The sequence below is a fragment of the Nannobrachium achirus genome (assembly GCF_963921795.1).
Source record: "Nannobrachium achirus genome assembly, chromosome: 6".
NCBI lineage: Eukaryota > Metazoa > Chordata > Actinopteri > Myctophiformes > Myctophidae > Nannobrachium > Nannobrachium achirus.
Genome location: NC_137815.1, coordinates 54,175,193 through 54,190,802, shown reverse-complemented (window position 1 = coordinate 54,190,802; position 15,610 = coordinate 54,175,193). Strand labels below are relative to the sequence as shown.

General features: G+C 46.2%; 1 protein-coding gene across 2 annotated transcripts in view; it reads left to right on the top strand.

Moving 5' to 3' along the window:
- The window catches only part of ephb2b (eph receptor B2b), a gene marked incomplete at both ends in the record, with an annotated part of 219,640 nt that overhangs the window by 157,056 nt on the left and 46,974 nt on the right, over window positions 1-15,610 (top strand). For both annotated transcript variants that reach the window (XM_080728979.1, XM_080728978.1), the window contains 2 exons: window positions 2,512-2,667; window positions 7,074-7,409. In XM_080728979.1, the coding sequence (XP_080585105.1) occupies window positions 2,512-2,667; window positions 7,074-7,409 (492 nt within the window). The remainder of the gene's footprint in view (window positions 1-2,511; window positions 2,668-7,073; window positions 7,410-15,610) is intronic.

Below are 15,610 nucleotides of genomic sequence, written 5' to 3'. Positions count from 1 at the left end.
GCGACACCCGCAGGCAAAAAGTATATTTTTTCATAGCAACTGAAAAGGCCTAAGAACAGAATGGCAGAAAATAACCTGCCATGGCTCAGTGGAGTGGAGTTTTCAGTTAAAACCTTTTAATACTTGTTTTAAGGACCACGATAAAGACTTGTAAAAACCGTTGAAGTGGTTAGATCCAGAGCTTTCCAACACTACACTGCTAAATCCTGAGTGAATAGTACTACGGTATGGAAGGCTCAAAGTGATAGTTTGCAGAGAATAAAATGAAATAAGCAATTTTCGTGTCCCCGGACAAAAATAAGTGTGGGGTTACTTTCTACTTCCTACAGTGTACAGTACATCAGTCTTCATATCTCTCCATTTGTTTGCATTTCTTTCTTTCTGTCTTTCTTTCTTTCTTTCTTTCTTGCTTTCTTTCTTTCTTGCTTTCTTTCTTTCCGGAGCAAGAGTGGGAGCTGATGGGTGATTATCTCAAGGAAAAACACCTTTAATGGTTTGACCCAAGTTGAAACCCCCACACATACAAAATAACAGCCCTCCTTGACAAGGTGCAGCTGCTGATGTGCTGTGCATGCTGGGAGAGATTCTTCTGGGAGAAATCTGGGCTGGGTTATGATGATGTAGTTCAGAAGATGATGAGGGGATTTCACAGACAGTTTCCAAGGATGTCTATGTACTCGCACCGCACCGCACGCACGCACACACACACTGGCATTTCATAGCCAGCAGTGCTGTTTGTATGTCATCACGTCTATCACAAAAGTAACTTTTTCCTGCCAGGTTCTCGGAGAGCAAATCTTGAAAAAGCACTCAGCAAAAAAACACAGTCCTTCAAAGTGCCACTTGAGGGTGGTTAATAATTCAATGCAAACATGCTGCATGCTAGTACGTTGCCCTGTATCTGCCTGCAGAGCTGCCTCACATGCAAGGCTCGGGCAGATGTGTATTTATACACATGTGGTCGGTGTTTATGAGTGTTTCTGCATTCTGGTCACTGGGACGGTTTTTCTTGTAAAGCGACAAGTAACCAAACAAGGATTACATGTTCAGAAGTGAAATATGGAAATGGCAGGACGCTGTTTCCTTTGAAGAGCAGCATTGTTAAATGAAACACATGCCAGTCGTGTTTATTTTCTGAACGTGGCGGCGACGTCTGTGCCAGCTAGCAGTTCCCAACATGTGGGCTGGGGGCCCACTGGTGGGCCATGAGGATATTGCAAGTGGGCTGGCGAAATAACTGTCAAAAAACACTACGATTTTAATGATAGTAAAACATAATATTAAAACATTTATGTAAAACAAAATGTCATGCCATTGATCCAAGCCGGAAACCAATCGATTAATTGATCATTAAAATAAACATGCTCTGAAAATGCACGCGGCAACCGTATGCCTGCTGTGTTAAAGCTATACTGTGTAAGTTGCTCAACTTGTGGTCAGTAGCTCTATAGCAAACCTTGGTCGCGTCCGCGTCTTTCGGCCGTTTTTCGGTTCTCACACCCCCGCGTCTGCCTCCACCTCGCCGAGATCTATCTTTTGAGGGGTCTCTGGTTCCTGTGCGTTCAGCCATTCCGGAGATACACTCCTTCTTCACCCTGCACCCGATAGAGACACACGGGAGACTACAAATATGGCCGCCCTAGCGACCCCACTCCAAGATGCGCTGTGATTGGCCGGCAGTGTATAAGCCTCGCTGTGATTGGCCGGTAGTATGATGACGTCATTTTGCCGCGAAATTCTCCCCCCCTCACGGCTCATAGAAAACATATAAAGAGAAGGCTTTTGAAGCTGAAAATAACGGAGTGCGGGTTCTAAAACTTTAGCGATTTAACAGTTAGGACCATTTTAAGATTTGTTTTATAAAAAAAGTTACATGGTATAACTTTAAGTATAAGTAGTCAGATGGGTGGGCTGCGAACACTTTCCAGATTTTCAAGTGAGACTAAGGATGGGACGATATGAAAATGTCATTATCACGATTATTGTGACAAAATAAATCGCGATTTACGATATTATCGCGATAATCAAAATACATTATCCTGGGGAGGAACATTTGCCAAAAAATAGCCGATCTACAAGCTCATAACGTGGCGCAACGCGACACGTTGTGAGCTTGTAGATCTGCTATTTTTTGACAAAGACATTTGATAGAGAGTGAAAAAAAGACTGTATCAAGTACATACAGTATATTATAAGTACCTTTTACCAATTATAGAGGGTTTAAGTGGTACCGGATATGCAGCTCGGCAAAAAAAAGTGAATTTATCCCAGTGCGGGCGATAAACGATAATAACGCGTATCGTCCAATCCCTAAGTGAGACCCTAATCACAAAAAGGGTGGAACGCGCTGGTATCCACAGATAAAATGGTCGCTGTATTGACGACAGTCAAACTCTCTCTGCGGATTAACACCGACACTTTCTTTTTAAATGTATAGTGTATACACAGTTGACAAAGAAAGGTTGTTTTACATGGGATGTTTCTAAATGGTGTTGTCTCCTGTTTTTTCAGGTTGTCTATCGGGCTTCTTCAAGCCGACCCAAGGAGACGAGCCCTGTATGCAGTGTCCTATTAACAGCCGCACCACCAATGAAGGAGCCACCAACTGTGTGTGCCGCAACGGCTACTATCGCACCGACTCGGATCCCTTCCAGATGCCATGCACAAGTATGTATAGGAGTCACACGCACATGCACCCACAGACACACGCGCAAGCTAGAGATGGGACGATATGAAAATCTCATATCATGATTATTGTGACAAAAGAAATCGCGATTTACGATATTATCACGATAATCAAAATCCATTATCCTGGGGCGGAACATTTGCCAAAAGATAGCAGATCTATAAGCTCACAACACATCACAATGTGACGCGCTGTGAGCTTGTAGATCGGCTATTTTTTGGCAAAGACATCTGATAAGAGAGTGAAAAAGATTATTTATCAAGTACGTATATTCTAAGTACGATTTACCAATTCTAGAGGGTTTAAGTTGTACCGGATATGCAGCTCGGCAAATAAAGGCTGAATTGATCCCAGTGCATGACGGAGGACAATATCACAATAAATTAAATGTCCACGATACGATTATCGTGAGTGTTTTTTATCACGATAAATGATAATATTGCTTATCGTCCCATCCCTAATACACACACACACACACATGCGCGCGCTCACGCCGCCACAAAGAAAATGGAACACCCCAAAAATGTGATGCACCCAAACACACAGTCTTGTTATAGTATCCGCTTGCCAAAAATGCATAAGGCGCAAACTCGAATTTGATTTGACATGCAGACCCCGCGCGCTTCTTTTGACATGCACGCATTTTACACCCACGACCTTAAGGAGCAACTCAAGATCAAAGGACAGCGGTGGTCTGTGTAGGACTCATACAGAGAGGGCCTGTCAGAGCCATCTCCCAGACCAACACAACACTGACATGCCCCATAGTGAGGCCGTCCTCTGGGTTGACACAACTACACACAACACCAGCCCCCCCTCCGCCCCCCCGCGTGCTCCCGGCTGGGCCGTAGGTTACTGGGCCGGGGCAGGCGGGCATTGTGAAGGGGTTAGACGCGGAGAATGAGGCTCAGACGAAGCCGTCTCTTGTAATGCCAATGAAGGCTGGTTGAATTTGAATTTGAATTTGCAGGGTTGACAGAGAGGTTGAGAAAGAGAGAGAGGAAAGAGAGAGAGAGAAAGAGGCTTGGAGAGAGGGGGACAGAAGGGGAAGAGACGCACAGAAATGAACAGATAGGGAGAGGGTGAGAGAAAGAGAGAGAGTGAGTGAGTGAGTGAGTGAGTGAGAGAGAGGGACGGAGAGATACAGCCATGGGATAGTGCAGTGGTTCTCAACCTGTGGGTCGGGACCCCCAGGGGGGTCCCCAAAATATGTGTGGGGGTCCCCAGATGATTAGCTTAATGTGAAACACTGTTTTCTCACTCAAAAGTAAACAAACCAACATAAAGTTTAAGTGTATAGAGAGGGTATAAGCGTTGCGAGGCGTTGTGAGCATGTAGATCTGCTATTTTCACAATAGAACCGTGTCTTATCTTCAAGTTATCTTTTCCAACCCCCCTCTCCCCCCTCTTGCCTCCCTCTCTCTCTCTCTCTCTCTCTCTCTCTCTTCCCCCTTCACCGTCCCCTTTTCTCTCCTTTCTGATCGCTCATCTCTCTCTGTCGCCCCCCCTCTCTTTCTCTATGCCTGTTGAAAAGGGAGAGAGAGCGTAGAAGGGAGAGAGAGTTGGATAAGGAGGAGAAAGGGAGGAGGGGGGGGGGGGGACTTGATGGTCTCCAACAAAGAGGTGGATTTGCATAAGCCTGGCTCTGGGAGTGGAGCAGCTGTTGTGAATGAGAAAGCAGCACCGGCACGTCAGCCGTATTAAGACGCAGCGGGGCCCGGCCCTGATTAAAGCAGGGAAAACGGGCTCCATCAGAACCAACCGTGCACCAGCGCCAGCTAATGGAGGGAGCCGGGTGGGGTTGGGGGATAGTACCCACCAACCCCAACCGGGAGAGTGTTTTTTTGCAGGTCTTCTCAGTCCGAGTGTATCAAAAAAACAACTGGGTTAAGCACCGTTGGTCCGACCAGTTTAACATTCACCAGGTTAGCATTCACCAGCGTCGGCAGGTTAGCATTTCACCAGGTTAGCATTCACCAGCGTTAGTTTTACTGAGGTTAAAGTTAGGTTTAGGTGTATCTCCGTCCCCCCGACTTTCGGCACCTCCGCGCACCCAATCACAAGCTTCCGCTGCCTTAACCCAGTTGCTTTTTTGATACGCTCGGACTGAAAGACCTGCAAAAAACACTCTCCCAACCCCAACCACCCTGCCCCTCGCAGGAGGAAGATGCCAAGGAGGTGGTATGTTTGGGTGTAGGGGCTTCAGAGAAAGACGGGTGTAGGGTAGAAGAAAAAGCAAGAGGGGGGAAAAGGACGAGTGAAACGGGGAGAGAGAGAGAGAGAAAGGATGCCACTCCACGGAGGCTTCCTTTCCAGGTCCTGTAAATGGTGGCCAATTAACGGCGCAACGTTAAATAAGAAGCGATCAATTCAGGTTGTATAGGAGGAGGTTTGTGGGCGGGAGGCGGGTTTCTCTTGTTTACCTCGTTTGGCTCGGAGAGGGGCGTGCTCCGTAATTAGACACACATGCCTGTAAAAAGATAAACACTCCTCATTGTTTGTTTGCTCGGACCGTCAATCAAACGCCACAAAATTCCCCGCGTTTTGGAATCTCTCCACCGGCTCCTCGGGGTTGTAACGTCTCGCCGTCTCCACGGGAGAAGCCAGCCGCTGTCTCTCGATCTCTCCCCGCCGCCGTAACCCTATAGGACGTTCCATGAGAAAACTGTCAGGAATAGAACGTAAAGAAAACACACATGTCAAAGTGGACACCATGCGTCGGTGAGATTGAGTCCGCATAAATGGGTTTCCCCCCGGGGAAAGAAGAGCGCCGGTTTGGAACATACCAGGCATAGACCTCAAAGAAGGGCTGGAGTGATGTTAGCGGGCTTGTGGATTTTCTCCCCTCCGGTGCCGGGGGTTATTTGAGCAGCTCAGCAGTAGCGCCTGGTAATTATGCCCTTCACAATGTCAAGGACACACAAAACCCCCCCCTTCGCCCCCTCGTCACAAAATTAGAACAATGCCATCATGCAGTGCTTTTTACCCTGCGTGGAGAGCCCTGGAAGTCATCAGAGTCTGTTCAAGGACTGACAGCCGTAGTTCACCACCTTGCTTTTTTTATGTGCTCTTTAGTGCAGCTGGAAAAGAAACATAGTGTCTCATATCACATGAAATTGTTTACACGTGCAGCTTCTGACCTGACACCTACAGCAGGGGTTTTCAAACTTTTTTGACTGCACCCCCGTAAATAACTTTTTCATCCACGGCACCCCTGAATTACACTGTTCATTTTTAGAATCATTACATCCTATTGGAGAAATGTCAGTTTCCACCAGAACCGACTGAAAATAACATTATACTTGACGTTCAACCACTTGAACCCCAGCATGCCTATTCTGGGGGGAAGGTTCACCAAAAATAGCCGTTCTACAAGCTCACAACACGTCACAATGTGGTGCGTTGTGAGCTTGTAGATCTGCTATTTTTGGTGAAGAGAGTTGTCGTAGACGGAAAAAGAACTCATCAAGTACAGTTCAAATCAGGTCTATTTTACTAAGCATAGTGAAGCGATGTAGTGAGATGAATTCCAAATATTATCAAATTCTCTCGCGGCGCCCCTGGACTGGCATCACGGCACCCCAGGGTGCCCCGTCAGGCCGTCACCCATTTTGAAAACCCCTGATCTACAGTGTCTATCGATCAATTTATTCACCAACCAACCAATCAGTTGATCGAGAGTTGCTATACTCATATACTTTAGTAAAATTAGTTTGGGATTTTTTTTTAACCCTAGCATCCCCTTTCCTGGGCGTGTCATAATAGGCTAACGTGCGGTGACATTGGTGATCTACAGCGGATCTACATGTTCTCAACGCATCACAACACATCACAACACAGTTGTGAGCTTGTAGATGAGATATTCACGGTGTAGAGATTTGGTGTAGAGGGAAAAAGGAGGCTACCACTGGGGGACCTCGGTCAACTATATAGCCTATAATAGGGTTTAAGTGTTTAAACCAAAATTAGGTTGCATGCACAGCACTCCGATGTGGAGGGCCTTTAACCCAGTGCCAAGTGGTTCCCAAATGTTTTAGCTCAAGGCCCAAAAGAGAAATTAGACGTCTGCCCGGGACCCAAACTAGTGAAAATCCACAAGCTCACAACGGCTATTTTCACTGCTTCTTTAACATTTATTTTCTAATTCACAGAATGTCTTTGATTTTCCTTTTATTTCTTCATGAAATTACTGGGGGAAAAGAAATCATTGAATTCGTTTTTTTAATTCATGAAAATGTTACCTTTTTTTGGAATGTTTTTTGAAATAATAACATTTGATAACAAAATGTAGGAAACCCATAAAAAACGTGTCCGTGACCAACAAATGGTTCCCGGCCCCGTGTTTGGGAACCAGTGCTTTAACCGACACCATGGTCTGGCTCCGCAGCGGTGCCGTCGGCCCCGCAGAACGTCATCTCCAGCGTGAACGAGACCTCGCTGATGCTGGAGTGGATGCCTCCGCGGGACTCGGGTGGCCGTGAGGACGTGGTCTTCAACATCATCTGCAAGAGCTGCGTGGGGGGCCGCGGCGGCTGCACGCGCTGCGGCGACAACGTGCAGTTCGTGCCCCGGCAGCTGGGCCTGACGGAGCCGCGCGTCTACATCAGCGACCTGCTGGCCCACACGCAGTACACCTTCGAGGTGCAGGCCGTCAACGGAGTGTCTGACCAGAGCCCCTACTCGCCCCAGTACTCCTCCGTCAACATCACCACCAACCAGGCCGGTGAGTACTGTAAGACACGCCTTGTCTCTCTCTAGCCCCTTTTCCACCAAAAGAACTTTGGTTTTAGAACTGGTTCTGTCCTAAATTCTTGGTGCTTTCATGGAACCAGTGGCCATTTTTTGGTTCCAGTTCCGAACCAACTCTTAGAGCAGTGGTTCTCAAACTTTCAAAATTCAAGGTCTCCCCTTAACTCGGACAGTGAACACTTTTCAGAGTTACAGACTTGTAAGGGTCAATTTAGAACCCCATAAAGGAAACTAGAGAGTCCCTGAAATCCACTTTGGGAACCACTGTTTTAGAGTTCTGAACTGGTTCAACCAGGGGTGAGATGGCGTGGGCTCGGTTGGGCTCGGCGAGCCCAGACTTATTTAGCTGCACGCACGCGCGCCTCACATGCACACACATGAATCATCACGTCACAAATTTAGAGGGGCACCACTTCTAAAATCCATATCACACCACTGGGTTCAACCCAGGTGGAAAAGGGGCCTCTGTGTCCGTGTACGTGGCTTACCCTGTTTCCTCTCTTCAGAATTACATGCATGAAATATAAATTGCAGTGAGAAGTAAAACATTAAGATAATCAAACAATAGAATTTTACGTTTTTTAATTATGGAAAGGCCTGTTGATTAAACAAAAAGAAAGGAAAGGAGACGAAGAAGATGTATCTCCTCAGGCTGCGCACAGGCTGATAAGGGGTTCATAACTCACAAAATATAATTAGGGGCCTGGCCATGACGTGCCATAAAACAAGTGAAATCTTAATATCAATCCTGGAACAGACAGGCAACTGGTGTAGGGGATTAAAATAGGAGTACACTCTCCTCCTGGTTTTAGTTAAATGTCTAACAGCAGTCAGTGTTCTGTACATTTACTTTTTATTTTTTTATCCATCCATGCTCCTGTGGGTTTGCTTTCCATCCCGACGTCAGCTGTGGCTCTACTGTTCTCAAAAGACAGGAAGCGAAACATCTGCTGATGGAACCAGCATGATTAAATAAATAAAATAAAATATATCCCCCCTGATTTCGTTTGATATGGAGAACAATAATAATGTACTCATCCCACAGAATATTTATTTTTGGACACTGCTTCTACAGATTTTGGCCTAAAATCACGCAAAGCGGTACACAGTATGTCTAGAGTCATGTCATCAACATGGATCTGTCCCATTTCCCATATTCCCCCCTGATTGGCTACGACTGCCTTCTAAAGTTTGTGTATGCGTCGTGACGGTCGCTTATCTCCCGATCAGGGAGTCTTACTGGTTTAAGACATGTAAAGACAAGACACCATATCACCATTGTGATAATCAAGGCACAAATTGATAATCAAGGCATAAATCAAGGCTCATCTGTTCTGTTCTGTTCTGTCCTGTTCTTCTTTCTTCTCCTCTCCTCCAGTGCAGTCAGTTCAGAAAAGGCTAAGGTATGGCAACATGACTGGTGTCTTGCACGCGCGACACCAGTCATGTTGCCATACCTTAGCAACAGGCATGATACATTTATTTCAAGAAGTACATTCTATTTTTCCCCCCGTTTCTACGGTTTCTTGTGCTGGATATGGCAGCCTGGAACGGTTGTTCAAGTGCAGCTAAACCTGGCATGTTAGTAAACGTGCCACAATTAACAATAATGAATTGCACCTGTGCAGCTGTCCTGCGGAACCTGGGAATACCAGTGCAGCTGACCTGCGGAACCTGGGAATATACCATTTTGTCAAGAAGGGGAGCATATCAATGTGCAGAATTTAATTATAATACCTTGCTAAAGTGACCATCTAACATATAATTTTCCGAATGTCTGTCTGTCTGTCTGTCTGAGTGTCTGTCTGAAACCGCGTTTCTCCTCAGTGGCTGGAGCAATTGATCTGAAATCGCATCACCATCAGCATATGAACACACCTGACATAACTGTGAAGCCCGTTTGTCACTTTCACAAATCGTATGCTGTATAATTGCATTTTTATGGTGTATCTATATCTATTTAGCCTACAGTACCTTTTGTGACCACACATGTTAAGGGAGGGGCGCTGTTGTTCAGGCCATGCACAATCACACACAAACCCACACACACACACACACACACACACACACACACGGGGGGGGGGGGGGGGGGGGGGGGAGTGTGTGTGTGTGCAGGCGGGCAGGCGGGCGGGCGGGCGGGCGGGGGGGGGGGGGTGGTTCTGGCCCTACAGATGTTGTCCAAAATCATGCAGATCGGTACACAGTATCTCTGTAGCCGTTAAATGGAACGGGTATTTCTTACATTGATGCTCCTACATATTAGCATGCAAGCACCAGTTAAAGTTACTTTCCATCCCTCATATACTGTGTGCACAGTGCACATCCCATAATCCACACACTGCACATCATTTCGGAGCTCATATCTTTGAACGGGTAAGGGCTAGTTTTGTTAAATTTTGCATTTGTAGTTATTTTACTGTAATTTACCAACCTAATAACCAGCACAGATAAACAAACAGACATCCATGGATTCATAATATTTAGAACTAACTTTTATCTTCCCTCCCCTGGACCCAGGGTATGGAAGCTGCATACCCCTGCCATACCTAATTGACGCCCCTGCTCTCCTCTGTTCTGTCCATTGCAGTGATGCATGTACAAGCCTGAGGCCTCAAACAGGGGCATGGGAGCACTTGTTGATGATGTCAGGGACAAGATGTGATGGCCCGCTGGTCCTCAGAATGTGACCTCACCACCGTCTCTCTCAGACCGTGGTGATGTTTGCTCTCCATCCACTGTTTAGTGATTACCAGGGGTGTTGCACCAAATTCTCGGCCCTGGGTGCAAGGATTCACTGCGGGCCCCCCATGAATGTTCTTCATAGGGGAAGGGGGTTTAACCCATTTAGACTGGGAACGCATTACTTTGTGCTTTAACTATTGAAAAGCTCACAGCGCGACACTCGGTGCCGTGTTTGTAGATCTGCTATTTTTGAAAGATCTTGAACATTTGTGCAAGTCTGTCAAGGACGCCCAAATGATATGTATTTGGCCACAGACCCCCATATCAAAATATTTAGTTCCAGGGACCCCCAGAAGCAAAATGTACACATGTTAGCTTAAAAAATACATATATTCAAAGATTTGCACACATTTTCACGACTTTTAAAAAATAGCTGATCTACAAGCTCGCAGCGCTGTGAGCTTGTATATCTGCTATTTTTCAATAGCTAAAGTATAAAATAATTAAGGCCCCTCCGCCTTGGGCCGTAGTAACTCAGTCTCACTTCCCCCCCCCTTGTTACGCCCCTGGTGATTACTAGTACTCAGTATGTCCACGCTCTGTCCTCATCCACCTACTGTACTTGGGTCTGGTCTAGTGTTACATTTAAGCTTGTAAATCCCCAGGAAATAAGTTCCAAATTCATTGTGATATATGTATACACCATATCTTGTATGAGCTACTTTGTACACTCAAAGGCTAATTCAAAGATTAGCCAGGGTCCAGTATCTCTTCCAGTATATTATGACTTGTAATGAAAAACAGACCGCTCTCGGTGATTGGCCCAGAGTTTTAATCTTTAGGATCTTCCAGAAATGTTCCAGAAATCTTCCCTCCCGATCTCTCTGTCTCTCTCTGTCTATGTCTGTCTGTCTCTCTGTCTCTCTCTGTCTATGTCTGTATGTCTCTCTGTCTCTCTCTCTCCCCCCTACAACGATAGAAGCACTTTCCACTGTGTGATTGCGGTGGAAGTTGACCGCGACTCTAATTATTTCGCGGAGGCCGCGGCATTGATTTTGCTCTTTAATTGTCTCTATGAAATGCATCATTTGGCGTGCCAAGCTGTGCTCCCCCCGAGCACTGATGAGGGGGATATAATAATAGGAGGGGTTAGTAGTGGGGCAGGCAGGGGGTTCTGGGCGAGGATGTGTATCTTCAGCCTGGCTTTGTGTCCCAGTGGTAGCATGCGTCAGTGGTTGTCATCTCTCATCACCAGTAGTCCCTCCTGTATAGCGGCAGCAGCCTTCTCCCTCCCCAGAGGAACTGTGTAGTGTTACTGTGCTCTTTATTGAAGCGGACATATTGATTTGTGTTGTTCGTCTAGTTTGGTGGCATAGACTCCTGCTCTCATTACTTTCTGACGGGAAAGCCTTGCTCAGATTATGGCTGCATCTGTCGATTATCTTCCTAGAAAATTATTCGGTAGCGCACACATACACACTAACATCAACGTGGAAAGAAATCGTGCAGATTTTTTTAAATAATGAACTAAATTGATTAGTCACTAAAGCTGTATTTTATACTTGCTCGTACCATAGTGTGCATCGCAAGGTTGTTTTATTGTCTATTTTCACTATTTTGGGATAATCAATTATTTTACGTTGATGGGAAACATTTGATATAGTCTAAATCAAGGGTCTTCAAACGGGGGTCCAGGACCCCTAGGGGGTCCTCAGAGTTACTACAGGGAGTCCTCCAAATCTGTGTGTGTGTGTGTCTTTTTTTCTCCTTAAACACTTGAATCCTAGCGTCCATTCTAATAACCATAGCCGAAAATAGCAGATCTACAACTTTGTAGATCGGCTATTTTCGGCAAAGAGGTTTGGTGTAGAGGGGAAAAAGAGCAGACTAAGTACAGAGTGAAAGGTCAAGTTTATTAGGTAATGACGGCTCAAGTGGTTAAATATACACTGATGTTAAAAATACACTGATGATTGTGCTGTCAAACAATGAAACTATATGGAATCTATGAAACGTTTGTGGGGGTCCCTGCTTCATCTCTCTCTCTCAACTAAGGGGTCCTTGGCCTGAAAACGTTGAAGACCTCTGGTCTAAATCGATTAGTTTGTTTAACTGTTGCTCCCCCAGTTCAGACGCACCAGAGATAAGAGGGAAAGGGGTGGACATAAGTGTTCACGCTGGACAGACATACTTCTCAACAGAGAAGGAAACTGTGAAATGCGGCCCTTTTGTTGCACACTTGTTGGGACATTTTACGAAGACCTGTTTGTGTAAAAAAAAGCGGCGTACAGCGCTCAGTTAACAATGCAGAAAACGCTCGAAGTCACACTAAAACGGGGGGCCCCCCGCTCATTCAGAGAGCCGACCCCCTTTTTATTGTCTGTTGTGATTTGAGTCACCGGTGTGGTGGGTTAATGAGGGGCTGTGAGAGCAGTAAAGCGTTGTAATGAGGCCTTCCCCGGCTACACTCTCTTCTCACTGGGCCACAATAAGTCTGTCACCCCTCGGCCCGCTCTCGCCCCATGCCTTCCCCTCCCCATTCACCCCCCCCCCGCCGCAGAGTTCTGGCGGAAATTGGGGGGCTCTGCACCCTCTCCCACAGAAGTGCCCGTCACTTCAGATTAGGCCGCGAGGGTCTCCCATCAGAGGGAGCTGTGAAAAGGACTGAACTCTGGCTCCTGCTGCCACCACCAACCCCAAACCAACCCCTGCCCCCCCCCCCCCCCCCCCCCCCTGCACTAAGGGGTGTCACACCGAATTCTGGGCCCTGGGTGGGTACAAGGATTCACTGCGGGCCCCCCATGAATATTCTTCATAGGGGGAGGGGGTTTAACCCATTTAGACTGTGAACGCATTATTTTGTGCTTTAACTATTGAAGAATAGCAGATATACAAGTTCACAGATCTGCTATTTTTTGAAAAATCATGAAAATGTGTGTCTTTGAATATCTTTTTTTTTTTTTAAACCTATGTTTCTATGTCAGTAGTGCTCAAACTTTTTCATGTGAAGGACCCCCAAAATTATATATATTTGGCCACGGACCCCCATCTCAAAATATTTAGTTCCAGGGACCCCCCAGAAGCAAAATTTGAGTTACAAATGTTCACTTAAAAAATACACAATATTCAAAGATTTGCACACATTTTCACAACTTCAAAAATAGCAGATCTACAAGAGCTTGTAGATCTGCTATTTTTCAATAGCTAAAGTATAAAATAATTAAGGCCCCTCCACCTTGGGCCCTAGTAACTCAGTCCCACTTTTCACCCCCTTGTGACGCCCCTGCCCGCACTCACCCCCTACCCAGCATCACCCCCACCACCCGCACCACCACCACCACCACCACACACCCAGGCCCCCTTCGTGCTGGGACAGAGTGAGCTGCAGTTCAACAAGTGCCGCAAAGGCCCCGTGAACCTGGAGTGGGGGTCACGGGGAACCGGGAGCCCGTAATTGCGTCTGGGTTGGTGAAGATTGGAGGTTACATAAACATCATGTCACCCCTAATTACGCCAGGCACCCTATGTTGCTCCTCCTCCCTCGTGCTGAGGATGCAAGCGAGAGACGGAGACGAGGAAGAAGTGAAAGAGAGCACTCGCGTCTTGAGCAAGTGGTCGTTGTCGGGTGGAAACCTTGTATGTCCAAAACCCTATTTATCATTATTAAAATGATTGAAACTAGTGAAAATAGGTCATCTACAGGCACACAACGCATTGCGGTAAAAAGCGTTGTATATTTGTAAATCTGCTATTTTCACTAGTTTTGTGCGACAGTCTTGTGTGGTGAAGCAGGGCTTTACTTTACGATAAAAGAAAAAAAAACATACAAATTTGAAACTTGGAGATACAAGGATTCTGCCCGGCAGTAACAAAATTGTGCATGTACTGTATGCACGTTTGTGTGTGTGTGTGTGTGTGTGTGTGTGTGTGTGTGTGTGTGTGTGTGTGTGTGTGTGTGTGTGTGTGTGTGTGTGTGTGTGTGTGTGTGTGTGTGTGTGTGTGTGTGTGTGTGTGTGTGTGTGTGTGTGTGTGTGTGTGTGTTAGAGGTGATGATTTGTGGTGTGTGGGAGCGCGCGGGGGTGGTTCGAGTAATCCATGAAAGCAACAAATAAATACAGTAAGTAAATTGGAAGTGACTGGCGTGAAAGTGTTCCTCTCATGTGAATGGCTGCCGTCCTATAAGCCGGCACTTGTTGGCAGATAGTAGAAGGTGGGGTGGGGGGGCGGTAGGTTGATGAGCACAGTGTGCAAGACGTGGCTAAAACTATATCTTCCTTCTTCATACCCAATCAAGCAACCACCACAGTCTATTACACACAGGGCTTATCCTCACACTCTGTAGGTGGCCGGGACACACTTCCTCTGTGACAAAGGGGGACACGCTGCTTGATTACATACAGTACGCAGGGACGTGCAGAGAATGTTAGAGAGGCAGGGGCTGACATTTCTAAAAGGGCCTTTTGTTGGAAATATCGAAAATAGCAGACCTGTTTTCGGTGCTTGATACCACACTGAACTAAGCATAAGCAAGTGAATACCAGAGATGTGGTGTAACGGCATGGATTTATACACAGAGAGGACAATTATTTATGCATTGAAGTTCAGGAGAGTTTGGACAAGGCAATTCTCTTGAATGCTGCCTTCAGGTATGGCATGGAAAGAGAGAATTTTTATTTCTTTCACCACAGTAAAAACAGCATTTATGGTCTGGAGAGGGCACTTTTTACAGACAGATAAAAGGGCAGGGGCTCAAGCCCCCTTTGATGTCTATGTGTGCACGTGCCTTGACAGTACGGGCACACAAAGCAGATTGGAACCCAATGTCGTCTGTATAAGGTTCTGACTAATGCCTCTAAACACTTTATGAGGAATGTTGCGGTGTTGAAATGTGCCTATGAAGCTTTTGTAAAATACAATAACCAGCCCACATAAAGCCATCTTCTTCTAATCTGTGGCTTTGCTTTGCTTTGCTCTCCAAATGTGCTGCTAGTTCTGTGCGACTATAGGAGGCTGTTTTTCTTTTTTTTTGGGGGGGGGGGGTTAGGGGAGTTGGCGTGGGTGCATTTGGAGAGACGGAGAGGGAGAATTAGTGACAAGGGAAATAAAGGAGGGCAAAGGAGTGAGACAAGAGATAGAAAGTGTGACACATTTTTGTCAGGGGGCTGAGGGGAGACGCCATAGGGTGTCCGTGTGAGAGGTGTTAGGATGACTTGAACGAATCTGACAGGCGAGAGAGAGAGAGAGAGAGAGAGAGAGAGAGAGAGAGAGAGAGAGAGAGAGAGAGAGAGAGAGAGAGAGAGAGAGAGAGAGAGAGAGAGAGAGAGAGAGAGAGAGAGAGTTGGAGATGGAAGCGAGCAGACACGCCACCAACTGAGGCATGGTCATGTTCATGTTCAAAAACAATCCTACGAATAGAAACCAGTAACATATTACTGGTTAATATTAGTCAATTAGATTAGTTGTAGTTTGCTTTTAGCTGCTTTTGAATTACTA